Below are 26,693 nucleotides of genomic sequence, written 5' to 3' on the forward strand. Positions count from 1 at the left end.
GTTTGGTTTAAAGCTATGCGATATTACAAGAATGTTAACGGATTCCGTTTAGATATCCTTGTTGGATAAGTATTAAAAATTATCGAGTAAATACAGTATTTCATTACTTAAACTTGATCTGCTTTGAGTAAAACAACAGTTTACGAACGATATAAATCTATGGTATTAGATCATAATAGTTTTTAGATATTAATGATATAAGTTCTAACAATTCTATTGCTTCACTAGAAAGTTGCTTATTTTTTAGGCAACTATTCTGTCATATTTATAATTATACCACGACCGTTTGTCTCTAAATACTTCTCTTATCATTACTCGTATAAATTGCGATGATAACGATCGCTCTTGTGGGTGGAGGGGTAGAGAGTGTTTCGGTTTCGCGAGCTTGGAAGTGTTCATTTTGATGATAATGATAAAAAAACGGTCTGGAGGATGAACAGTTGGTCACAGACTGTCGCAGAGCTTAGCAATTGATAATTCAACTGTTTCCATATGTTTATATTCGGGGAAATGATTATCATAACATTATTCAAAATTCCATCTCGAAATGACAGGCAAAAAAAGAAGACTTTTCGGTAACGTATTGTGATTGCCGATGATAACTTGATCTTCTATGACAATTCCAAGAGTAAATAGTCATGGGTTAGTCCACTAGAGCTATCCATTTTAACACTGAAGCAGAATATACATAGCTATAAAGTCTTACTGTTCATCTCGGTGGATCAGAAATATTTAGCTTATTACCAGTTCAATTGAACAAACTGAAGGATATATTGTGGCAAAAATAGATAGCCACAACGTGTAACAGACGCTAATTCATCATTTTACATGACAACTCTCGACCAGACGTAAAAGTTATAAACTGGATTGTTGTCCAAAATATTTAGAAAATGAATGGTAAATGTTTTGAGGAATATATATTATACCAATTCTTATCTTTCTTATCTTCTACAGCTTTTTAAAATGGGAAATGATTAAAATACGTTCACTTAGTACTCATATTAGAGATAGGTGGAACAATTTGAAAAGCATTTGTATACTACGATAAAATATAATGTTTCTGTACCATTTATCATAAATTCATTGAAGTTTAGTACATTATTTTTCATCAATTTAGATAAATCTGTTACAGCTTTAATAATTTATGGTTTTGCTGCTTTACTAAACCGTTTTTCAATTATGCTTTTGTAAATTTCATTACATATATTGCATTGCAAGTTGAACTAAAGTAAGCGTGATTATTTAACAATCGTAATTATAGAAGAATATTTTATAAACTAATTTATAGCTTGAACTAATTAACCTGAACTAATTAAAGATAAAAAAATAGAATACTCTGGACTAATTATTGCTCCAATACTTTATATGATGATATACATAAAACAATTTTAACTATTATATTAAATATATACATTTTAAATTATTTCAGAAACACACATGTATATATTTTACCCAAAGTGCCGCTAATGATCGAGGCACCAACATACCACGTTGTTATCTCTCCGTCTTCGTCGGCTATCGGGTCTCTTCCTCGGTTACAGTACCTACTTCAATCATTTCTTTGTCTGTTGACAGAACGCTCTTTAACTGCATCCAGGCGCGAGAGAACCCAAACCAGCCTGTCCGTACATGTTTACGTCGAACTTTCCACCAAATTTTGATGATTAATTAGTGCAGATATCATGTATTTTTTCAGGCTTTCCCAGTAATCCTTGAGCTAGGCAGTTGCAACAAGTTCAATCGGACTTTCGCTGACTTCGCTCGCATATCAGATGAACGTTTGGCGTTGTGCGTGCTTCTATAAACAGCTTTATCAGTAAAAACAATAATATTTGTTAATTTGTGGCAATATTGTAATCTGTTTCCGGTTATTCAACTCGATAAACAATAATAACGCCCTCAGGACGTATCCCCCGAGTTATAAGTAATGGACAGTCACCTTTTTTATTCAAGCCGTGTTTAAATCACGGCTTTTGTCAGCTGGGCGCGATAGACCCCCGTCTTGGTTTTAACTACCTGCTCTCACTGCTAGTCGAACAACAGGTTTGGCCTTGGGTCTTATCGAAAATCTGTATTCGATCAATAGCCGACCGTTCTTTTATTTATCAGGTATCAATACTGTTCGAAAGTTCTCTGTTCGTTTCTGAAAGAAAATGAGAAAATGATGATGTCGGTGATGATGTGGTTCCGGCTTTCAATCAACCACCGTAAAATGTTTTATTTTCAAATGCTATGTATTTTTATTTAGCAAAACTTAAACAAATATCTCGTTAAACTATGAACTTCCCTAATGAGCGCTTTGTGTGTTACGGATTAATCTAAGTGTGAATTAATTTTAACGGATTTAAAACGAATGACGAGTCTTGATAATATATCGTGTTAGTCTTACTTAAATTCATGATTGATTAATTGATGGTAATCTAATTTTTTGTAATGAGAAAACTGATGAGGACGTTCCCATTGAAGTTAGAAATGTGGTGACTGACGCGTAAGATATACAAGTTTTTAATCAAGCTTTAGGTTTGAGTGAAGTGAAAGAACTATCATACACAGATATTTTAGTTCTTCGTAAATTATGGACACAGGCATTGAAAGACAATAACAGGTCAATTGAAAAGTCCCCGGCCTACCATAGTAAAACAAATTTTTTTTATTCCACCAGAAAACTCCAACTTCTCGATACCATTTTTGTAGTACGATTTGTTATTTACTTCAAAATAGGTTTCAGTTTCAGCGATTACTTTTTCATTCTACGAAAATTTCTTTTCAGCGAGCATTCTTTTGAGATCTGAGAACAAGAAATAGTCGCTGAGGGCCTGGAGATCTGGAGATTGGTGACGGTGGATGAGGAAGCAATTCCAAGCCCAATTCATGGATTTTTGCCATCGTTTTTACTGATTTGTGACACGGTGCATTGTCTTGGTGAAGCAGCACTTTCTTTTTCTTCAAATGCAGCCGTTTTTTCGGCGATTTCGCCCTGTAAACCGTCCAATAACGCTATGTAATAGTCGCTGTTGATGGTCCTTCCTTTTTCAAGGTAGTTAATGAAAATTATTCCATGCGCATCTCAAAATACAGACGCCATAACCTTGCCAGCCGACTGTTCCATTTTCCCAGGCTTTGGAGCGGGTTCATCCTGTGCTGTCCACTCGGATGACTGTTGATTGGACTTTGGAGTGAAATGATGGAGCCATGTTTCATCCATTGTCACATATCGACGCAATACTCGGGTTTATTACGCTTGATCATCTTCAAACACTGCTTCGAATCATCAACTCGTCGTTGTTTTTGGTCAAAAGTGAGCTCGCGCGGCACCAACTTTGCACAGGGCTTTTTCATACCCAAATATTCGTGAATGATACCATGTACACGTTCAGATGATATTTTTAGAGTGTCTGCTATTTCAGTTTCAATTTATGGTCATTCAAAATAATTTTGTGGATTTTTTAAATGTTTTCGTCGGTCTTTAGGACGTCCACTGCGTTCACCGTCTTCGGTGCTCATTGCACCACTTTCACCCATTTTCACTTGATGGTTGATTTTCCTGGGGCAGTGTCCAGAAATTCGGCATCAAGCCAAGTTTTTGCCTCAACTGTATTTTTTCCCTTCAAAAAGCAATATCTTATCAACCTGCGAAATTCCTTTTTATCCATTTCTTTCGTAATAACAAAAGTCGCTTCACTCAAAATGCTATAATTCACAAACTAATGATCCGACAGCTGTCAAATTTATACACGCATCTTTTGAGGGTTAGGGCTAGTAGCGCCATCTATGTGTCAGGCCGGGGTCTTTTCAATTGACCTGTTATTTAAAAACTAGTATGAATGTTACAAAAAAACAGTTAAATGGTTTATTAAACTACACCTCTAAGTTATACAAACACAAAAGACATTACATTTTCCTTAAACTTGAAAGAAAGCAATAACAAAGTAGGAAGAACAGTAAACAAAATAGTATTTTTTTCTTCCCCTTGTTGCAGTACCCATTCCAACGAGCGCCTGTTCCTGCGAGATTTCGTGGGATGTGTAGCCGGCTCCAGCGGTGGTCGCCTGGCGCAATGGCTCCAGCCGGGAAGTCGTGCCGAGCCGTCCCAGTGCCGAGTGTTATGCGCTCGAGACGATCTCCGTCAAGGCTGGCCTGCCATCGTCACCGTGCTCACCAGGGATCAATACGGCGAAGCTGTCCGCGTCCCCAACATGAAGGTGGAGGTCAAGGCCATTCCCATCGACAAGAAGGAGCTGGGCGATTGCGACGGCGGCCGTAAGATGCGACGCGTTAGCCAGCCGGATCCACTGACCTTCGGGGGACTCCCCCCACCTCCGCTCCATCACTCCTACGAACCGACGATCCGGGACAAAATGCGGTTCCACGCGATCACTGTCATGAAGCCCTTCCAGAACTACTCGTTCGAGGAGTTGAGGTACACTTCGCCGCCAGTGAAGAGGTCCAGCGAGAACATGCTGGTGCGACCGAATCCCGACGGAACGTACAGCGCCACCTGGACGCCGGCATCTGTCGGGTGTTACTCCATAGTGGTGAATATCGACGGGTACGAGATGGAGGAAACCTTTAAAGTAGAGGTACGTGGCGTGGATCATTATCGTTCTGGTCACCATCATCAGTCCATAGCTCTTCTGGCCTCGGACAATGTTAGTTTCCTATGATCTTGATCCATATCTTTTTCGGAGTTGGTAGCTGTATTATCCATCCAAAGTCATCTCATTCGACAGACATGTTAAAACTATTGTAATCGGAATCTCTGATTTCTCGGCTCCTCTCAGTTTGTCTCCTCGCGAGCTCTTTGAAGTTTCATTTGTATGATCTTAAGAGACTTCTTCAGTATAGGAACAACTGCAGCTTTCTTTCAAGTTGACGGTACTCTTTCCAGCCAGAAAATTCGTTTTTCCACCGGCCTTGATCATTTTTATCGTGACTTAGTCGACTACAGTGGTCTTACCACAGTTTTAATGATTTCATTATTGTTCGCAATTTGTCCACTGTTAGCTCTTCATCAGGAACAGTTTCTGGAATGTATATTGCTGGTTCAGTTGCAAAACCCGGTGGAGGCTTTTATGATTTATAGAGCTGTATGACTTTGGAAAGGTTTCATTTACTTTTTGAATGTTGTGGTTGGCAGATTTCGTAAATATTCACGTTTCTATGAAGCAACATCCAAATCGGCGGCCACATCATTCCAGTAGGCTTCTAGGGCTTCTAGTTGTAGTTTTTTACCCAACATCTCTGTTTAATTTTCTTTCTATATTGTCTGTATATGCGGCCTTTTACACTTTGACCGTTGGAGTCGCCGATCCACAACCATGCTCTCGCATCGCATCACAGTATTACCCTCCACAGAGTTATTAAATGAGGCAAATGACAATAAACGTAAACCATTGTCGTTCATTTCTTCATAGAATTGTTCTGGTGTTAGGTAAAGGAACCACCGCAAGGCATGATTCCTCCCAATCAGAGCAACAACAAGAAAACCAACAACCAGCCCAGCAAAGTGAGGAAGTTCGTGGCCAAGAATTCGGCGGGATTGAGGATCCGAGCTCATCCCTCCTTGCAGAGCGAGCAGATCGGCATCGTTCACGTGAACGGTACCATCGTGTTCATCGACGAGATCCACAACGATGACGGTGTGTGGTTGAGACTGTCCGCTGATACCATCCGCCAGTACTGCAACCCGCATATAATGGAAGCCTGGTGTCTCCAATACAACCAGCACCTGGGCAAAACTTTGCTGCTACCGGTGGAGGAACCCAAAACTATTCTGGAACAGGTACTCACCGATACGATCATGAGAAAACTGCCGGAGATCCAAGACAAGTCCAAAAGCTCCCAGGTCAGTTACAAGGTGATCAAATGCGGAGCTTCCGGGCATAACGTGCGGAGTAGGCCGAGCTTGAAGGCTCCTCCCGTCGGGATGCTGGGACTAGGCAATCGTATCGGTGTCGGCGAGTACGTAGTCAACTCAGAAGGTGGGTACTTTTTACAGTTACTACTGTAACAGTTAGTGCTTTATCGTATCTTCATTAAAACATGTATAGGATGCTGGGTACTTTTAGATAAGCCTACTAGAGACAAATACTGTTACAATAATGACGGAGAAGGTTGGTCGTTGGCTATTGGTAGTAACAACATGCTCTATCTGGATAATGTGAGCGAATCCGACAATCCCAAGGTTAATGCTGGACTATCTTACATCCGATTTGTTCATGAAACCGATTTTTTTCTCGCAGCTCATCTCGGATGACCAGAAGAAGGGCTTCGCGTTCGCTTATCCCAAGTCCAACGGGGATTTCACCTTTTCAGGACAAAGCACCTCGTCTACATTGAAAGGCAGGACAGACGAGCTCAATTCCTCCAATCCGTTTATCTTCGGGGAGAGTCTCGAGTCCGATCCTCCAAAAGTACCGAAAAGGGAGCGAAGAGACAGCAGTAAGTCGAAATTCCGCCCTAAACTGACGAGAAGTGATGAAGGACAAACGTACGGAATGCTTTTATCGTAAGAATCACCGAGTGTTTTATATATATATGGTCTTTTAAAGGAATGAAGGTTTTTCTGACGTTCCCTCACCTCGTCCTCTGCCGGAAATGGGATCAAACGGAAACGGCGTCACTCCTCCGGATACCCCCAAGAGATCTCAGAGTCCCAGGGCTGGGGGTTTTTCTCCCAAACCTATGAGTAGGAGTTCCAGTCCTGTGGCTTTACCAAGTAGGAAATAAAGAGTCTCAATTCCAATATCTTAACAAATGAGTATTGGTTCATTGTAGGTCGGGCTTTCCAGCAGGATAGCGGAAGTAGCAGTCCCCCTATTTACGGTTCCTCCAGAAGTATTGGTCTGTCACCTTTAGGTAAGAGTGATCATATATTATTCTAATTTTCACAATTTTTCCTGTAATTTCTGTTCAAATAATCATAAGTTAACGAAAATGACTGATTTTATAAAGAATTTTACGCTTTATTGAATGACAATATAATCCTTTCTATAAAACCTTTGGTTTTCAAGATACACAATGGAAAGTGTATTTTGGAAAAATCGGTGAATCTCTGTTTATCTCACATAACTTAAAAACTATAAATTATAAACCACTTTAGCATGGATTTTCGTTTATTTCGCTCCAAAATACATATATTTCGAGAGTCTTATCACTATTCCAGAGATACAATTTTTTGGTACATTTTCCATACATATAGTCGTGAAAATTTGTGATTTTTTGCCATTTTCGCCATTTTTGCTGTAATTTCTGTTCAAATAATCGTATATTAACGAAAATGACTGATTTTATAAATAATTTTACGCTCTATCGAATGACAGTATAACCATTTTTATAAAACCTTTGTGTTCCAATTTATACAATGGAAAGTATATTTTCGAAAAATGGTTGAACATCTCTTTATCTCACATAACTTAAAAACTATTAATTATAAAGCATTTTAGCATGGATATTCGTTTCTTTCGCTCCAAAATACATATATTTCGAGAGTCTTATCACTATCCCAGAGATACAATTTTTTGGTACATTTTCCATATATATAGTCGTGAAAATTTGCGATTTTTTGCCCTTTTCACAATTTTTGCTGTGATTTTTGTTCAAATAATCACAGGTTAACGAAAATGACTGATTTTATAAATAATTTTACGCTCTATCGAATGACAGTATAACCATTTTTATAAAACATTTGTGTTCCAATTTATACAATGGAAAGTATATTTTCGAAAAATGGTTGACCATCTCTTTATCTCACATAACTTAAAAACTATAAATTATAAAGCATTTTAGCATGGATTTTCGTTTCTTTCGCTCCAAAATACATATATTTCGAGAGTCTTATCACTATCCCAGAGATACAATTTTTTGGTACATTTTCCATATATATAGTCGTGAAAATTTGTGATTTTTTGCCCTTTTAGCCATTTTTGCTGTAATTTCTGTTCAAATAATCGTATATTAACGAAAATGACTGATTTCATAAAGAATTTTACGCTCTATCGAATGACAGTATAACCATTTTTATAAAACCTTTGTGTTCCAATTTATACAATGTATATTTTCGAAAAATGGTTGAACATCTCTTTATCTCACATAACTTAAAAACTATAAATTATAAAGCATTTTAGCATGGATATTCGTTTCTTTCGCTCCAAAATACATATATTTCGAGAGTCTTATCACTATCCCAGAGATACAATTTTTTGGTACATTTTCCATATATATAGTCGTGAAAATTTGCGATTTTTTGCCCTTTTCACAATTTTTGCTGTGATTTTTGTTCAAATAATCACAGGTTAACGAAAATGACTGATTTTATAAACAATTTTACGCTCTATCGAATGACAGTATAACCATTTTTATAAAACATTTGTGTTCCAATTTATACAATGGAAAGTATATTTTCGAAAAATGGTTGAACATCTCTTTATCTCACATAACTTAAAAACTATAAATTATAAAGCATTTTAGCATGGATTTTCGTTTCTTTCGCTCCAAAATACATATATTTCGAGAGTCTTATCACTATCCCAGAGATAAAATTTTTTGGTACATTTTCCATATATATAGTCGTGAAAATTTGCGATTTTTTGCCCTTTTCACAATTTTTGCTGTGATTTTTGTTCAAATAATCACAGGTTAACGAAAATGACTGATTTCATAAAGAATTTTACGCTCTATCGAATGACAGTATAACCATTTTTATAAAACCTTTGTGTTCCAATTTATACAATGGAAAGTATATTTTCGAAAAATGGTTGAACATCTCTTTATCTCACATAACTTAAAAACTATAAATTATAAAGCATTTTAGCATGTATTTTCGTTTCTTTCGCTCCAAAATATATATATTTCGAGAGTCTTATCACTATCCCAGAGATAAAATTTTTTGGTACATTTTCCATATATATAGTCGTGAAAATTTGCGATTTTTTGCCCTTTTCACAATTTTTGCTGTGATTTTTGTTCAAATAATCACAGGTTAACGAAAATGACTGATTTCATAAAGAATTTTACGCTCTATCGAATGACAGTATAACCATTTTTATAAAACCTTTGTGTTCCAATTTATACAATGGAAAGTATATTTTCGAAAAATGGTTGAACATCTCTTTATCTCACATAACTTAAAAACTATAAATTATAAAGCATTTTAGCATGTATTTTCGTTTCTTTCGCTCCAAAATACATATATTTCGAGAGTCTTATCACTATCCCAGAGATAAAATTTTTTGGTACATTTTCCATATATATAGTCGTGAAAATTTGCGATTTTTTGCCCTTTTCACAATTTTTGCTGTGATTTTTGTTCAAATAATCACAGGTTAACGAAAATGACTGATTTCATAAAGAATTTTACGCTCTATCGAATGACAGTATAACCATTTTTATAAAACCTTTGTGTTCCAATTTATACAATGGAAAGTATATTTTCGAAAAATGGTTGAACATCTCTTTATCTCACATAACTTAAAAACTATAAATTATAAAGCATTTTAGCATGTATTTTCGTTTCTTTCGCTCCAAAATATATATATTTCGAGAGTCTTATCACTATCCCAGAGATACAATTTTTTGGTACATTTTCCATATATATAGTCGTGAAAATTTGCGATTTTTTGCCCTTTTCACAATTTTTGCTGTGATTTTTGTTCAAATAATCACAGGTTAACGAAAATGACTGATTTTATAAATAATTTTACGCTCTATCGAATGACAGTATAACCATTTTTATAAAACATTTGTGTTCCAATTTATACAATGGAAAGTATATTTTCGAAAAATGGTTGAACATCTCTTTATCTCACATAACTTAAAAACTATAAATTATAAAGCATTTTAGCATGTATTATCGTTTCTTTCGCTCCAAAATATATATATTTCGAGAGTCTTATCACTATCCCAGAGATACAATTTTTTGGTACATTTTCCATATATATAGTCGTGAAAATTTGCGATTTTTTGCCCTTTTCACAATTTTTGCTGTGATTTTTGTTCAAATAATCACAGGTTAACGAAAATGACTGATTTCATAAAGAATTTTACGCTCTATCGAATGACAGTATAACCATTTTTATAAAACCTTTGTGTTCCAATTTATACAATGGAAAGTATATTTTCGAAAAATGGTTGAACATCTCTTTATCTCACATAACTTAAAAACTATAAATTATAAAGCATTTTAGCATGGATATTCGTTTCTTTCGCTCCAAAATACATATATTTCGAGAGTCTTATCACTATCCCAGAGATACAATTTTTTGGTACATTTTCCATATATATAGTCGTGAAAATTTGTGATTTTTTGCCCTTTTCGCCATTTTTGCTGTAATTTCTGTTCAAATAATCGTAGATTAACGAAAATGACTGATTTTATAAATAATTTTACGCTCTATCGAATGACAGTATAACCATTTTTATAAAACCTTTGTGTTCCAATTTATACAATGGAAAGTATATTTTCGAAAAATGGTTGAACATCTCTTTATCTCACATAACTTAAAAACTATAAATTATAAAGCATTTTAGCATGGATATTCGTTTCTTTCGCTCCAAAATACATATATTTCGAGAGTCTTATCACTATCCCAGAGATACAATTTTTTGGTACATTTTCCATATATATAGTCGTGAAAATTTGTGATGTTTTGCCCTTTTCACAATTTTTGCTGTAATTTCTGTTCAAATAATCGTAGATTAATGAAAATGACTGATTTTATAAATAATTTTACGCTCTATCGAATGACAGTATAACCATTTTTATAAAACATTTGTGTTCCAATTTATACAATGGAAAGTATATTTTCGAAAAATGGTTGAACATCTCTTTATCTCACATAACTTAAAAACTATAAATTATAAAGCATTTTAGCATGTATTTTCGTTTCTTTCGCTCCAGAATATATATATTTCGAGAGTCTTATCACTATCCCAGAGATACAATTTTTTGGTACATTTTCCATATATATAGTCGTGAAAATTTGCGATTTTTTGCCCTTTTCACAATTTTTGCTGTAATTTCTGTTCAAATAATCGTAGATTAATGAAAATGACTGATTTTATAAATAATTTTACGCTCTATCGAATGACAGTATAACCATTTTTATAAAACATTTGTGTTCCAATTTATACAATGGAAAGTATATTTTCGAAAAATGGTTGAACATCTCTTTATCTCACATAACTTAAAAACTATAAATTATAAAGCATTTTAGCATGTATTTTCGTTTCTTTCGCTCCAAAATATATATATTTCGAGAGTCTTATCACTATCCCAGAGATACAATTTTTTGGTACATTTTCCATATATATAGTCGTGAAAATTTGCGATTTTTTGCCCTTTTCACAATTTTTGCTGTGATTTTTGTTCAAATAATCACAGGTTAACGAAAATGACTGATTTCATAAAGAATTTTACGCTCTATCGAATGACAGTATAACCATTTTTATAAAACCTTTGTGTTCCAATTTATACAATGGAAAGTATATTTTCGAAAAATGGTTGAACATCTCTTTATCTCACATAACTTAAAAACTATAAATTATAAAGCATTTTAGCATGGATATTCGTTTCTTTCGCTCCAAAATACATATATTTCGAGAGTCTTATCACTATCCCAGAGATACAATTTTTTGGTACATTTTCCATATATATAGTCGTGAAAATTTAAGATGTTTTGCCCTTTTCACAATTTTTGCTGTGATTTTTGTTCAAATAATCACAGGTTAACGAAAATGACTGATTTTATAAATAATTTTATGCTCTATCGAATGACAGTATAACCATTTTTATAAAACATTTGTGTTCCAATTTATACAATGGAAAGTAAATTTTCGAAAAATGGTTGAACATCTCTTTATCTCACATAACTTAAAAACTATAAATTATAAAGCATTTTAGCATGGATATTCGTTTCTTTCGCTACAAAATACATATATTTCGAGAGTCTTATCACTATCCCAGAGATACAATTTTTTGGTACATTTTCCATATATATAGTCGTGAAAATTTGCGATGTTTTGCCCTTTTCACAATTTTTGCTGTGATTTTTGTTCAAATAATCACAGGTTAACGAAAATGACTGATTTTATAAATAATTTTACGCTCTATCGAATGACAGTATAACCATTTTTATAAAACCTTTGTGTTCCAATTCATACAATGGAAAGTATATTTTCGAAAAATGGTTGAACATCTCTTTATCTCACATAACTTAAAAACTATAAATTATAAAGCATTTTAGCATGGATATTCGTTTCTTTCGCTACAAAATACATATATTTCGAGAGTCTTATCACTATCCCAGAGATACAATTTTTTGGTACATTTTCCATATATATAGTCGTGAAAATTTGCGATGTTTTGCCCTTTTCACAATTTTTGCTGTGATTTTTGTTCAAATAATCACAGGTTAACGAAAATGACTGATTTTATAAATAATTTTACGCTCTATCGAATGACAGTATAACCATTTTTATAAAACCTTTGTGTTCCAATTTATACAATGGAAAGTAAATTTTCGAAAAATGGTTGAACATCTCTTTATCTCACATAACTTAAAAACTATAAATTATAAAGCATTTTAGCATGGATATTCGTTTCTTTCGCTACAAAATACATATATTTCGAGAGTCTTATCACTATCCCAGAGATACAATTTTTTGGTACATTTTCCATATATATAGTCGTGAAAATTTGCGATGTTTTGCCCTTTTCACAATTTTTGCTGTGATTTTTGTTCAAATAATCACAGGTTAACGAAAATGACTGATTTTATAAATAATTTTACGCTCTATCGAATGACAGTATAACCATTTTTATAAAACCTTTGTGTTCCAATTTATACAATGGAAAGTATATTTTCGAAAAATGGTTGAACATCTCTTTATCTCACATAACTTAAAAACTATAAATTATAAAGCATTTTAGCATGGATATTCGTTTCTTTCGCTACAAAATACATATATTTCGAGAGTCTTATCATTATCCCAGAGATACAATTTTTTGGTACATTTTCCATATATATAGTCGTGAAAATTTGCGATGTTTTGCCCTTTTCACAATTTTTGCTGTGATTTTTGTTCAAATAATCACAGGTTAACGAAAATGACTGATTTTATAAATAATTTTATGCTCTATCGAATGACAGTATAACCATTTTTATAAAACATTTGTGTTCCAATTTATACAATGGAAAGTAAATTTTCGAAAAATGGTTGAACATCTCTTTATCTCACATAACTTAAAAACTATAAATTATAAAGCATTTTAGCATGGATATTCGTTTCTTTCGCTACAAAATACATATATTTCGAGAGTCTTATCACTATCCCAGAGATACAATTTTTTGGTACATTTTCCATGTATATAGTCGTGAAAATTTGCGATGTTTTGCCCTTTTCACAATTTTTGCTGTGATTTTTGTTCAAATAATCACAGGTTAACGAAAATGACTGATTTTATAAATAATTTTACGCTCTATCGAATGACAGTATAACCATTTTTATAAAACCTTTGTGTTCCAATTCATACAATGGAAAGTATATTTTCGAAAAATGGTTGAACATCTCTTTATCTCACATGACCTAAAAACTACAAATTATAAAGCATTTTAGCATGGATTTTCGTTTCTTTCGCTCCAAAATACATATATTTCGAGAGTCTTATCACTATCCCAGAGATACAATTTTTTGGTATATTTTCCATATATATAGTCGTGAAAATTTGCGATTTTTTGCCCTTTTCACAATTTTTGCTGTCATTTTTGTTCAAATAATCACAGGTTTACGAAAATGACTGATTTTATAAATAATTTTACGCTCTATCGAATGACAGTATAACATTTGTGTTCCAATTTATACAATGGAAAGTATATTTTCGAAAAATGGTGGAACATCTCTTTATCTCACATAACTATAAATTATAACGCAATTTAACATAGATTTTCCTGTATTTCATCCCAAAATGCATATGTTTATGGAGTTTTATCTTTATGCGAGAAGTACAAAATGTTGGTATTTTTTCCATCATTTTGTTGACATTTGAGTTCTTATATTTAAAAAAATATATAATAGACACCTTGTATTGAAGTACATAGAGTTCATTATGATGGCCACTCGCTAGGGTCGAACGATTTCTTTCATCAATCTTTGATTTAAGTAGGGAATAGTTTCAGAAACTCTTGGAGTTTTTAAATCGCCCTCTATGATTTTAAACCTTCAATTTATTGGGATCATAACATTTTACATTCAAAAAGTTGATTTCAATCATATTGCTCGTTTGTTTTTCATTGGGAAAACATATCATTACCAAGACTGCACATTGGTTTTTGGAATTTAGCTTGTTCTCTTTTCTTATATCTTCTTTATTTACAAACCCCTTTTAGTCCCAATTTTATAGCTTTTATACATATACTTCTAATAGAATCCGGTGTTTCCTATGACTATATCACAATTTTCTTCTATATTAAAGTATCTGGTAACACCGGGCATGAAGGAGGACGGCGTGGTTCCAACCAATCGGATACCAGCGCCCTCGTCAGCAGTTTAACCAGGGACCTTTCGCAAAGCCCCAGCCAGTCCACGCAGCCACGCGAGATCTCCCCAAGCCCCAGCGGAAGTTCCCTGCTCAACAGTCCCCCACACACTCCAGGCTCAACGAAGAAGGACGGTTCAGTGAGTATCCCCTTACCGTTCGAGTCAAAACACCACCTAACGTTTATGATACAGGACGGAGAGCAATCCTCCAGGAAACTGACGCAAACCGGCACTCAGACATCGCCGGAGAACGTCACCAATCCCATCAAGGGTCACTTCTCCATCGGTATGGTGACTAAGGAGGACAAGGTATCGCCTAAAATGATGCGAATGGATCGGGCTTCCGCCAAGGTACGGCCCAAACGGGCTATATCGCCGGCTAACATGCATCAGCTCCCGGCGGCTTCGAAGGTACCCTATCCTGGTACCGAGCCGGTGAAACAAGCCATCAGTCCTTCCGTGGCCGAGTCCTTGAGGGCGGTGTTCGCTGCGTTCTTATGGCACGAGGTTTTTGGATGTTTTTTAGTAAATGTGTGAAATGTTCAGGTTTTTGTTGCTTTTAGGGTATAGTACATGACGCCATGGCCTGCGCGTCTTTCTTAAAGTTCCATCCGACTCTGCCCAAGCAGGGAGCGCAGGTTGTCACGCGTCATCCGGAGCTTCCTCTGGATAAGCGACGCCGGGAACTGACCAAGGAGGAACGAGCACGTCAAAGACACTCTGTGGAGGTCAGCAATGCGGGTAACTACCTCCATATTCAACCAGCCACGTTGGAATCATTGACGAGATCGGCGGCAAACGCCAGCGCCAATCGTAACCGATCCAGGAAAGTCACCGACAGCACCATCAGGGAGGAAACAGGAGAACAAAACTACTCCTACCAAACTATCTCCGTTCTACCTCCGGCGCTGAAGAGCTTGGTGTACCTTTGGGAAGAGCTAACCTCGACCTGTCTGCAGAAGATCAACGAACAGGTAAAATACTGTGTTCAACGGCAAAACGGCAATTTACTATTAGCCCCATCCAGATTAGTCCCACGAAGGATAAACTGAAGAAAGATAAGATGGATCCGAAGGAAAAGAACATCGCCCTCGAGAAGGACTGCAAGAAGAACAAGAAGAAGAAACTGCCCCCCAGGAACTATCTAGGTTGGTGCGATGTGATTGTATATTTTTTAATTTTAAACTCTAGATGTAGATGTTGCAGAGGACATCGGTTTGTCATCCTATCTGCACTCGAGTGAAGGCGACACCTTGTGCGAACTGTGTGGTGATAGTTTTCCACATCCTGTCACATATCACATGCACCAGGAGCATCCGGGTTGTGGCCAACACGCTGGCGGTAAAGGATACAACTCGGGAGGGAACTACTGTTTAGGATGGGCGGGAAATTGTGGCGACGGTGGAGTTCGTAAGGGCAGCAGCATTGTTGCTAGTTGTACCGTTATGATTTTGACCTCTTCTTCCAGACGGAAGCGTGTGGTATTTGCTCTGCGAGCAGTGCCGTGAGAAATTCATGAAAAACGGCAAGACCAACAGACACTCGTCCCAGAAAGCCAAGACCCTGATCCACCGGAAAGCTCTGAACGTCCGATCGGCTAGTCTCAATGGCGCCGAACAACACATAGTGATGAAGAACAACGCCATGTTTCTCCTGGACCTGGCTAGCTCCTCGGACTCCGGCATGGGACCCCAGAGAAGGTTGGTATCTGTCATCGTCGCTCTCGAACATCACTGATTCAGTCCTACAGGTCGTCGGGCATCATGATGCCTTCCCTTTCCGAGAACATCACTCCTCCCGACTGTTCGGGCCCCTTCGGCCCCCTCCCCCCGTTCCAGTGCCTCCAGACTTTAGGAGGGTACAACTTCTTCGACGAGCATCCGTTCTATGGCGACATGGTCCCCAGGCAAAATTTCCAGGGGAGTTTCAATAACCTTCCCGGTACCTCCAAGCAACGGGTAAATCCCTAGGTCTCAGGAAAAGTAGGCGTTGACTAAATAATGTTACTTCCAGCCCTTGTCGGAGGTCTCTCTGTCGGAAAACGAGTCAGATAACATAAAAGGAATGCGGTTTCATCGATCCGTCTCCATGGGAACCAACGGGATTCCCTGGGCCAAGACGGGATACGACGGCAGGATCATCATGATGAGGAGACGCAACAATAGCAGCTCGGAGATAGCCGGAGGTGGTATTACCAAGTGTATCAGGAAGTCGTTATCGTTTTTTTCGCGAAAAACTACACAACTTTCAAGACAATGGACAAATGATTTTATTTAAAGTGTTGACCATTTGATCCTGTACACCTTTCCCATCTCTCAGGCAATTTAGGGATGCCATCTCATAAAAAATTGTGCTTTGAGCAGAACTATTCATCTAGCCATTTTCTAATTTCTTCGAAAACGAAGTGCTGCTGTGCAAGCGCGTGTCCCATTGATGTAAAAAGTTGATGGTCGGACGGGGAAAGATCTGGAGATTACGGTGGGTGTGATAATATGTCCCATGCAAGTGCTTTCAAGGTTTCCTTGACCGGTTTTGCTTTATGAAACGGCGCGTTATCATGCTGTAAAATCACTTTACCGTGTCTTCGATCCCACTCTAACCATTTTTCAACTAGTATGAGGCTCAAATTGATCATTCCCTATTAACTGTTTCACTAGGTTTCAAAAGTTCGTCATATACCACGCCAGTCTGGTCCCACCAAACACAGAGCATTGTCTTGCAACCAAAACGATTTGGTCTGGGAGTCGATCGGCCGGATTCACGAAATTTGACATTTTCAAAGGGACATAAATCTATGATGGTGATGCTTTCGCAAAATATAACATGTATAGCTTTGAAGCTTGATATTAGAATAATAAAATGACATGATATGTTTCAAATCATAACATTGTATACTTAGGCCTAGCGATATCTGTTACAAAAACCGGTAACGACTTTCCGATAGATCTGGTATTCCAACTAAAAAAGGAATTGAAGCTTGATGGAGCTTTTTTTATAGACGCTGGGTCATCGTTGCTGTGCAATCCGTCTCCGGCTCTTCAGAAACTCATCCCCAAAGAAGAGCTCTCCTCCATCGTGAAGACCGAGATACCTGCAGAGTACCGAGAGAGTATGAACCTACTCCAAAGGCCTGTGTTGCAATTCGCCACACAGCAACATGACCTAGACTCACTCAGGCTGGCCATGAAGCAGGCTCTGAGGAAAGCGATGTGCAGGGTGTACGCCATGCAAGCTCTGAACTGGCTTCTGCGCTCCGTTACTCAACCGATCTGCTTGCACGATCTGTTGTGGTGGTTCGTGACGTCACTCACCCCCATCGAGATTGAGGTTGAGTCGGAAGAAGATAATCGACCACCGAAAAGGTCAGATGAGGTAACGTTGTGAAGTAAAGCCATTTATGTAGACTGTTTCCTCTCTCATGGAGTACGGTAGTCTTAAAATAATCTCTTATTAGTTTAATGCCTTAGTTTTGCATTATTTTGGTTTTAATTGCTTAAATGACAATCACTACCTATTTTCATTTTCACTTTTTCCGTTATAATTAACTGTAGCATTATACAAGAAGTACTTTTTATCCATTACTTTTTAGGATATTCCTTTTTTGTACTATATATTCTTCATTATACCAGGGAATTCTGTAATTCTTATCAGATTTTTTTAATCAAAGTATTGGATATTCTCTTCAATATATTGTGCCTATCTCTTCCTCTTCTGTTCTGCAGTTTATGCACTATCGATGCAAAAAAGTCGCAATCAAGTGGAGTTAGCGGGTACGATAAAACTTTCCATCCAAGTACCAATCCAATACCTTCTTGCTTAGTTTTGGTGTATGAGATGGCAGCAAAATCACCTTATCATATCTTTAAGGTTATTGTGGACATTTTTCGATCAATGCACAGTCCAAATTGATCATTTGTTGTCAGTAGTGATCAGTATTATCTCTCCAGGTTTCAACAGTTTATAATATACATCAACCTGATCACAGCAGATACAGAGCATGATCTTGAGACCTAAGCCATTTGGCTTTGCAGCAGATGGTCTAGCTTTGCCAGGTGATAACCACGTTTCACATATTCATATGGTTGGAGGTGCTCACCCTAAGTCTCTAGCAGAAAACGATGACTTTCTTTTAATGAAACAAAAAAGTAACGCACGTTTTCTTCAGGCATAAAACTGGACATTTTCAAAAAAAATCTATACCGCTGTTCTTTTAGCGAAATGCAACTTGTGTAGTTTTGTGGTTAATGTTAGTAGAATAAAATGACATATGTATCAAATCGTAACATTGCATATTTACTTGTTAGCTAGTGAAATGAGCTGGTAAATATCTCTACTTATGTAACTTCTGTCGTGACTGCAAGTTATTCACAAGTGGTACTAATGCTTGTTGTATTGTCGCACTGAAGTCCATAAATTATCTTGTAGTCATTCCTGCTAGTTCTGTTGATCAGTTGAGATCTTAGATCTCATCCAAGTTTTTTTATAAACCATACAATTACTATACAAGCTTGAATATCATTTATATTTAATATATTTTTTCTTTCTAAAACTCTATATTTAACTTTTCTCATTAAGGAATTTAATGTCTGTGAACATCCACTGTCCGATATCACCATAGCAGGGGACGCGGTCCATCCTCTGCCTGCCACCTTCCATTCCTTGCTTCAAACTATCGCCAACATCATGATCTTGCTACCGATGGGGTCGGCATTGCAGCAGATCGCCGTGCGATGCTGGGGCCTGAAGTTTGCTCCGACCGATCACGGCTTCCTGCATCGTTCCCAGGTTTTCAACAACATCAGCAAAATTCTGTCTAGGAGCGAAGAAATCGAGGACTTTACGGTGAGTTTTCATTTTGGCGCGCGTGAGCCTATGTCTGAGACATGGTTTTACAGATGTCAATGCACGAAAGTGCTTTTAGTCAACCTACTGCCTCTGTGGAGAGTCTCAAGGATCTGACGCAAATGGTCGAGATCAAAGCCTCCAGCCGACAGGCCATGATCGCCAGCTTGACCGACGGTTCAACGGAGACATTTTGGGAGAGTGGAGATGAAGATAGGAACAAAACCAAAAGCATCACCGTGGTTTGTGCTCACGGACATCATCCGGTATTGATATGCGTCCATGTAGATAACTGTAGAGATTTAGGGGTGAGAATGATCGTGATGATCCAATTTTCTTGAATATAAACTGACTTGCCGCCATTTAGAATAAAATATCAACGATCACCTTTTATTCGGGACAAAATACTGACGAACTGTCCAAGCTTAGGACCGTGGAAGTAGAAACCAGGCTGCTAGGTGGCTGGGTCAATTGTCCGATAATGGGTAAGCCGTGAAAGTGTTAGTAAACCTCCGATATTATTATTTGCGTTGCAGAAAGCAGTGATAACGTTATCCGCTTGGAGCTCAAAGGTCCTGATAACTCTGTACGACTGAGACAGATCAGGATCTTGGGTAAGATTGACGGTGAGGTCCTCAAAGTGGGAAAACTGTACAGTGCCGGCACCATCCAGCAGAGGAACTGTGAGAGCGAGACTTTGAGAGTCTTCAGGCTGATTACAGGTGAGATTCTTATTATGTAGTTTTCTCTCTCTTCTATGCCTTGACAACCTTTCCTGGTTTGATCATAGGGTAGTATATAGAGTGTTAACTTAATACGTATAATTTAAGAATTGTTTTACTGGAGGATTTTTTTTCTTAGTTGTGCATGGTGTATCTGGAAAAACGTTCTTAATATCAATGATTTTGGTAACGACTTGATAGCCAAATGGAGTTGCACTTGTACTTGTTTCATCAGGTACTGCAGATATTTTGTTGGAAGGTCGTCGAGTAGCTCAGTCAGCACTCTTTTCTGTGGTTTGTCTGGTTTAGGCATCATTACGACTTGGGCAATTTTCGATCATCCTGGGAAATGTTTCAGACCAAAGCAAGCATTGAATATTTTTACAAGGATCATAATTCCCTTGTGTGGTAGATGATTTAAGAAGGTTGCGTCGATAACATCGTAAACTGATGCTTTTCCTTCACTGAACAGTAGGCATATTTACTGGCGTAATAAGGCACTCTTTAGTTTCAGCTGTGTTATTTTGGTCGGGCCCTGAGAATGGCTAAAAGATATCTCTTAGATGGTCGCTAAAGCTACTGGCTTTCTCCTTCTTTCTAACAGGAGTTATTTGAGCTTTAGCTTTCTTTTAACATTTTTGTTGATTTCTACAGCAAGAATTCTTATGTATTTTTTTATTTATGTGTGAACAGTTCTATGAAGTTCTTTAATTATTATTGTTCTGTTAGCGCAAGTGTTTGGTAAACTCTTGCAAGGCGAGGATTCGCATAACATCTCCGGAAACACAGACGCTCCCTTGTCGGGGAGTGACAGCATCGAACCTTTGGAGGAGAGCAACGATCTACGTGAGCATATGGTTGGGATTTTGTTCAGTAGAAGCAAGATGACCCATTTACAGAAACAGGTAATACTTGTTACTATTATGTCGATAAAAATGATGTATTTGGAGTTTTATGTTCATTTCTGCAGGTCATCGTCCATATAGTTCAGGCAATTCGCAAAGAAACCGAAAGGGTGCGGGAAGAGTGGGCCTCGAACCTGTGCGTCACCTCGACCGCCTCGTCCCACAGCAGCTCGGATATCGTCAAGAATTCCGACACGTACTGCTTCGAGATGTTGTCCATGGTACTCGCCTTGTCTGGTAGTTCGGTGGGTAGAGCGTACTTGTCACATCAGGGCGGTTTACTGGGAGATCTCTTGGTACTTCTTCACACAGGCAGTGCTCGGGTACAACGACAGGTATATCTTCGATTTTTCTGTAGTTGTTTCCGCGAACCAAGCTCTGTTTATCCAGGTTACATCGCTCTTGAGGAGAATGTTGTCGGAGGTCACGCCAGAGCTCTTCGCCAAAGTCGTCGGGGTCACCAACCTTCCTCCGAAAGACTTTAACATAGTACCAGTAACCAACAAAGACGCTGGTTCCTCAAAGTTCGACGTAAATAGGTCTGTGCACATAGCACGAATTTTGAACCACATTTTCACCAAAAGGGTTTCAGGATCGGAATACTGGACATATTCCTCAGCATCATAGCCAAGGCCCTCACTTTACAGGTGAAAATTCGGAGTAAATCCGGCGGAGGAGGTGCAGCCAAAGAGATCAACACTGTGAGTTTGGCGTCGTCTATTCAGTCCACCGACGATGTCGGTTCTAGGTGGTGGTTGAAGGGGACATCAAATCGGAAACTGGCCGATGTTATCGTACACATGATCACTGATATGACAGCGGTATGATCAGAGGATGATGTATCAGTTGTACGTTATTTTAATTCTGATTCTAGGGCAAAATGTCCGAAGCTTGGGCCAACATCACCAAGAGTGCCATAGCCGAGAATATCCTGAACTTAACTTGCCTAAGTGAAGACCAGCGATTGCCCACTAACTGCTTGAGAACTCCCACGTTATGGCTGGCTCTGGCTTCACTCTGCGTCTTGGATAAAGATCATGTCGAACGATTATCATCGGGTAACACTTTGCCTGTATCATAACTATGCAAGGTGGACTAACATCAACACCATTTCTATCCAGGCCAATGGAGCAAAGCTGAGGGACACACGATTCCTCCGAGACCGATGTGCTGTAATCATGACGACAGTGAAACCACCGCGGTCATCCAGTGCAACACCTGCGGGAACCTCTGCGCTGACTGTGATCGTTTCCTGCATCTGCACAGAAAGACCAGAACCCATCTGAGACAGGTACCACCACGAACACATTAAAGAAACGATATCAAACTCGTCTTGACCTAGGTTTGTAAAGAAGAGGAAGAGGCCATCAAAGTGGAGCTACACGAGGGTTGTGGCAGGACGAAACTCTTCTGGCTTCTCGCGCTGGCGGATTCTCGCACTTTGAAGGCTCTCGTGGAATACAGAGAGGGCGGTACCCGTACCAGGGCGGCTGGTATCACCGGTATTTGTCGGTTCTGTGGAACCACTGGGAATTCCGGACTTTTGGCCATTGGAAATGTTTGTGCTGACTCAGAATGTCAGGTACGGGTTTTAGTTTTTGTGTCATTGTGCTAATATGGAGTAATATTTTCGATGATATCTCCAGGAATATGGGAAATCCGCGTGCACCAAGTTGTTAAATTGTGGTCACATGTGCGGGGGAGTGCTGGGAGAGGCACAGTGCCTCCCCTGTTTGCATGGATGTACCAATGACGCTACCCTACGCCAGGATTCCGACGATATGTGCATGATCTGTTTCACAGAGGCTCTGTCCTGTGCCCCAGCTATTCAAGTGAGTTCAAAATCAGTCGAAACCTGTTGAATTTTGATCTGGTATTTGTGTTTCAGCTTCACTGTGGTCATGTGTTTCATTTTCATTGTTGCAAAGCGGTTCTGATGAAGAGATGGGTCGGGCCACGCATAACATTTTCGTTTTCATTGTGTCCCATATGCAAGGTAAGTATTTGTAGTAGCAAACTATAGCGACACTTGTTGCAATATTTTATGTTGTGTCACATGATATAGTGTGAATCTGTTTTGGTGGCAAAAATTGCATATATACTCCGATTTTCTTCTCCCATTCACCCACTGTTATTTGGTTGGTTCTTAGTTCTTCTATAATATAATATTCTATAATATATTTCTTCTACCCATTCTTAGATTTTCTTCAATCTGTTTTGTCATAGTCATTATTTCTGTATTATACATTATTATTGATATTATTGATGTTTTATATTTTTAATATCTTTCTCTTGTTAAATTTTTATTTTTCAATATTTTGTATGTGCAGAATGTTTTGTTTGTTTTTATAATGTTATCTTTTCTTTCTATATCTCTGTCGCTACTGTGTTTTGCGTCACATTAAATAAGTCTTTATATTTCTTTCTCTTACTACACTATATTATATTTCCGAAGATGTTATTCAAGAATAGATCTTAAATTAGACGTCTAGATCTGATATTGTCAACGTCCTTAAAAATCAACGTCATAATAAACTTGCCCCGGTATGTTTATATCAATGACTCTTTAGACTGACATCAAACATCCGACGCTGGAGGAACTCTTGGAACCTATCCAGGACTTATTCAAGGACGTGAAGAGGAAGGCGTTGATGCGGTTGGAGTACGAGGGACTACACACGGTGGAGGCTGTTGTTACTCCTGGTGCTCGCTTCTACAACGACCCAGCGTCCTACGCAATGGACCGATACGCTTACTACGTGTGCTATAAATGCAATAAGGTCAGTAGCTCAACTATAAACTCGACGATTCTCTTTAGAATACAGTAATTTTGTGCTCGCAGGCTTATTATGGAGGCGAAGCCAGATGCGACGCGGAGGCGGACGACCGGTACGACCCTGCGGAGTTGGTATGCGGGGGATGCAGTGACGTGGCCAGGGCGCAGATGTGTCCGAAGCACGGCGCCGACTTTCTGGAGTACAAATGTCGATACTGTTGCTCGGTGGCCGTGTTCTTCTGCTTCGGTACCACCCATTTCTGCAATCCCTGCCACGACGACTTCCAAAGAGTCACCAACTTGGCCAAGAGCGAATTACCACTATGTCCAGCAGGTAAACCCATTAAAAAACTCAAGTTAACCTCCACAAATATTCGCACATTTCTCCTGCAGGACCTCGGGCTACCCAGTTAGATGGAGACGAGTGTCCACTGCACGTCAAACACCCACCGACCGGGGAGGAATTCGCGCTAGGTTGTGGGGTCTGCAGGAACGCCCATACGTTTTAAATAATTGCTATAACACATAGATAACTAATTTTTTTATATATATAACATTATGTAGTACCACAGCCACGTTCCTTGTTGAACACTTTTAAATATTATTACGATATAACGTAAAGAATATTAATATAATCGTTTAATATTAACTAGATATTTTATTTCTAAGGTCATTACTCGGAATTTTTCGGCCAAAATATAAAGAATTAGCGGGGAATGGTTTAATATTGAATGAAAAAAAAAACGAACATTTTATTTTATTTTATGTTATATTTCAACTTACAAAGGAGACTTTAAAATAATATTAGTACTTTAATCAATTATTTACGGCTAGACGGGGTTGACCTTGAACCAGGATTAGGACGGGTACCACAGCTTACATTCTCTTCGTTTTCGCATCTCGAGGTAGTAACATCGAAAAGGGCCCCAGGGGCACAAACTATTCTCCATGGCTCTCCATTGCTGCACTCGTAGAAGGCTGAGCAGTCATCGGGGTCTGCTATGTAAGTTGGTGATGCTCCATCAACTTCTGGACATTCTGAACAAGAACAAAATATGTTAGATGTGTGTCATATTTAGCACAGCTCCATTTTATTAATGTTTTTGCTAGAAACGAAATTATTTCACTTATAATTTTTCTTGATAATCAAATTATAAAGATTACATCACATTATGTTAGTCAATCAAAAATCAAGAAAACAAAACAAGCATGATTTTAAACCGAATAACGAATATACAGAACATTTCAGAACAAACGTATATATTATTGCATTATATACACCATGATATTAACAATTAAAAGATTACTAGCATTCATCAAAGTAATTTTCTTTGAGACCTTAGGAAAATGTGAAATTATTCATGGTGAGATAGTTAATACCAACATAATAACAAGTCGATATGTTTGTCCAATGAGATATGAAAAAATATTCGAGTTCAAGTCGACTTTTTGGTTGAAAAAACAAAAATGTATTAAGGCCTGAAGAATAGAAGGTTCATATGACTCTGGAAGATTTGACGAAGAATGTTAGAAGAGCTTGTGTATAAACAACAACTTATTTGTTGGAATGTTTGAAATGAAAAATGTATAGTTCTGGTGATATTTCGAGTTTAAAGGTACATAACATTACAGCAAAATGGTACTAGCACCAAGAATACCCCACTGATACAAATAGCATAATAGGCACTTACCGATATTCGCTCTGACCAAATAACAGCAGCAAATAGCGAAAACAAGCAGACCGACTTTGATCATATCGATATTTAGGTCACCAACGGAGCTTGTTGAAATTCTAGTACATGGCTATAAGTTGGCAGGTTATTTATATGTGATTTAATTGTTGATAATGATGCAATTAACAAGTCTGAGATAATATGAAGTTCATTATCGGAACAGAAATCGTAAAAAAAAACAGATTAGAGTTGCTATTTCCTTTTGATCTTTTTGACAGTTTCAATTTCTGTTAGTTCTCAAACACTTTCCTATTTTTGATAAGAGTCAAGTTGTTATAGAAATAATTGGTTCATGTCGCTATTACTGGCGACATAAGTACAGATAAATATCAAAATAATAATATAAAAACACCATACAGTGAAATATCTGTATAGGGCTAGATCAGTTTTAAATAGTAAATAGCTGTTGCTTTATTCAAGATAATGCAAATTTTGATTATATAGTCTATTCAGTGGGAAAGGTTCACATTTCAAAGTGTTATGATAAGACAAAAGTAAATCTAACGACGTTTTCCATCCATTTTTGACTCGCCAAACAGTTCTATTTAGCGATGTGACAGTCTTGATAATGCTGTTCTTGACAACACCTGTCAAGGTTTAATTAATGATTAAATTGGTGTTATGTTGCTAAAATGGTTGTTGTACTTATGCATTCTATTAATCGAAAGCCCACCAAATAGTTTTCCTTGACTCTATAGCTAAGGGATGTGGTTCCATTTATTGTGTAGAGATCACATTTCATATTCAGATTTTTAGAAATCCCTGCCACGACGACTTCCAAAGAGTCACCAACTTGGTCAAGAGCGAATTACCACTATGTCCAGCAGGTAAACACATTAAAAAACTCAAGTTAACCTCCACAAATATTCACACATTTCTCCTGCAGGACCTCGGGCTACCCAGTTAGATGGAGACGAATGTCCACTGCATGTCAAACACCCACCGACCGGGGAGGAATTCGCGCTAGGTTGTGGGGTCTGCAGGAACACCCATACGTTTTAAATAATTGTTATAACACATAGATAACTAATTTTTATATATATATAACATTATGTAGTACCACAGCCACGTTCCTTGTTGAACATTTTTAAATATTATTTAAGTTTATTTATTTAGCCATGTGACAGTCTTGATAATGCTGTTCTTGATAACACCTGTCAATGTTTAATTAATGATTAAA

The 26,693-nt window shown here is 37.7% G+C and overlaps 3 protein-coding genes across 3 annotated transcripts in view; 2 read left to right on the top strand and 1 right to left on the bottom strand.

Annotated features, from left to right (window-relative positions):
* LOC143204312 (E3 ubiquitin-protein ligase MYCBP2) overlaps window positions 1–24,407 on the top strand; it is a 113,445-nt gene extending 89,038 nt beyond the window's left edge. Inside the window, exons 29-59 of the mRNA XM_076416897.1 lie at window positions 3,980–4,580; window positions 5,432–5,981; window positions 6,051–6,184; window positions 6,243–6,490; window positions 6,552–6,718; window positions 6,778–6,858; window positions 14,471–14,673; window positions 14,728–15,042; window positions 15,099–15,509; window positions 15,563–15,683; window positions 15,727–15,945; window positions 16,004–16,235; window positions 16,286–16,493; window positions 16,549–16,720; window positions 17,534–17,907; window positions 19,111–19,377; window positions 19,431–19,685; window positions 19,745–19,862; window positions 19,914–20,099; window positions 20,829–21,004; window positions 21,070–21,339; window positions 21,395–21,543; window positions 21,597–21,825; window positions 21,879–22,062; window positions 22,126–22,295; window positions 22,347–22,586; window positions 22,651–22,836; window positions 22,893–23,000; window positions 23,575–23,784; window positions 23,847–24,114; window positions 24,174–24,407. Of these exons, the coding sequence (XP_076273012.1) occupies window positions 3,980–4,580; window positions 5,432–5,981; window positions 6,051–6,184; window positions 6,243–6,490; window positions 6,552–6,718; window positions 6,778–6,858; window positions 14,471–14,673; window positions 14,728–15,042; window positions 15,099–15,509; window positions 15,563–15,683; window positions 15,727–15,945; window positions 16,004–16,235; window positions 16,286–16,493; window positions 16,549–16,720; window positions 17,534–17,907; window positions 19,111–19,377; window positions 19,431–19,685; window positions 19,745–19,862; window positions 19,914–20,099; window positions 20,829–21,004; window positions 21,070–21,339; window positions 21,395–21,543; window positions 21,597–21,825; window positions 21,879–22,062; window positions 22,126–22,295; window positions 22,347–22,586; window positions 22,651–22,836; window positions 22,893–23,000; window positions 23,575–23,784; window positions 23,847–24,114; window positions 24,174–24,289 (7,168 nt within the window). The 3' untranslated portion in view covers window positions 24,290–24,407. The remainder of the gene's footprint in view (window positions 1–3,979; window positions 4,581–5,431; window positions 5,982–6,050; window positions 6,185–6,242; window positions 6,491–6,551; window positions 6,719–6,777; window positions 6,859–14,470; window positions 14,674–14,727; window positions 15,043–15,098; window positions 15,510–15,562; window positions 15,684–15,726; window positions 15,946–16,003; window positions 16,236–16,285; window positions 16,494–16,548; window positions 16,721–17,533; window positions 17,908–19,110; window positions 19,378–19,430; window positions 19,686–19,744; window positions 19,863–19,913; window positions 20,100–20,828; window positions 21,005–21,069; window positions 21,340–21,394; window positions 21,544–21,596; window positions 21,826–21,878; window positions 22,063–22,125; window positions 22,296–22,346; window positions 22,587–22,650; window positions 22,837–22,892; window positions 23,001–23,574; window positions 23,785–23,846; window positions 24,115–24,173) is intronic.
* Window positions 24,408–24,530: 123 nt separating this feature from the next.
* On the bottom strand, window positions 24,531–25,678 carry LOC143204308 (uncharacterized). Its single transcript, XM_076416894.1, has 2 exons — window positions 25,472–25,678; window positions 24,531–24,818 (listed from the first exon to the last, which is right to left on the bottom strand). The coding sequence occupies exons 1-2, from the start codon at window positions 25,533–25,535 to the stop codon at window positions 24,601–24,603; spliced, it is 282 nt and encodes a 93-aa protein (XP_076273009.1). The 5' UTR covers window positions 25,536–25,678; the 3' UTR covers window positions 24,531–24,600.
* On the top strand, window positions 25,580–26,626 carry LOC143203870 (E3 ubiquitin-protein ligase MYCBP2-like). Its single transcript, XM_076416182.1, has 3 exons — window positions 25,580–25,589; window positions 26,194–26,340; window positions 26,400–26,626. Exons 1-3 carry the CDS (start codon window positions 25,580–25,582, stop codon window positions 26,513–26,515), a joined length of 273 nt encoding a protein of 90 aa, XP_076272297.1. The 3' UTR covers window positions 26,516–26,626.
* Window positions 26,627–26,693: the final 67 nt, after the last annotated feature.

This window comes from Rhynchophorus ferrugineus, unplaced genomic scaffold (genome assembly GCF_030347505.1).
Source record: "Rhynchophorus ferrugineus isolate W39M unplaced genomic scaffold, kcgeb_rfMv2 rfM10, whole genome shotgun sequence".
NCBI lineage: Eukaryota > Metazoa > Arthropoda > Insecta > Coleoptera > Curculionidae > Rhynchophorus > Rhynchophorus ferrugineus.

Excerpts from the sequence above, each read along its gene's own strand:
- LOC143204308 (XM_076416894.1), bottom strand. The coding sequence starts at position 25,535 with ATGATCAAAGTCGGTCTGCTTGTTTTCGCTATTTGCTGCTGTTATTTG. Across the intron at positions 24,819-25,471 it reads TTTGGTCAGAGCGAATATCG|AATGTCCAGAAGTTGATGGA; the intron begins GTAAGTGCCTAT and ends GTTCTTGTTCAG.
- LOC143203870 (XM_076416182.1), top strand. Across the intron at positions 26,341-26,399 it reads ATTACCACTATGTCCAGCAG|GACCTCGGGCTACCCAGTTA; the intron begins GTAAACACATTA and ends TTTCTCCTGCAG.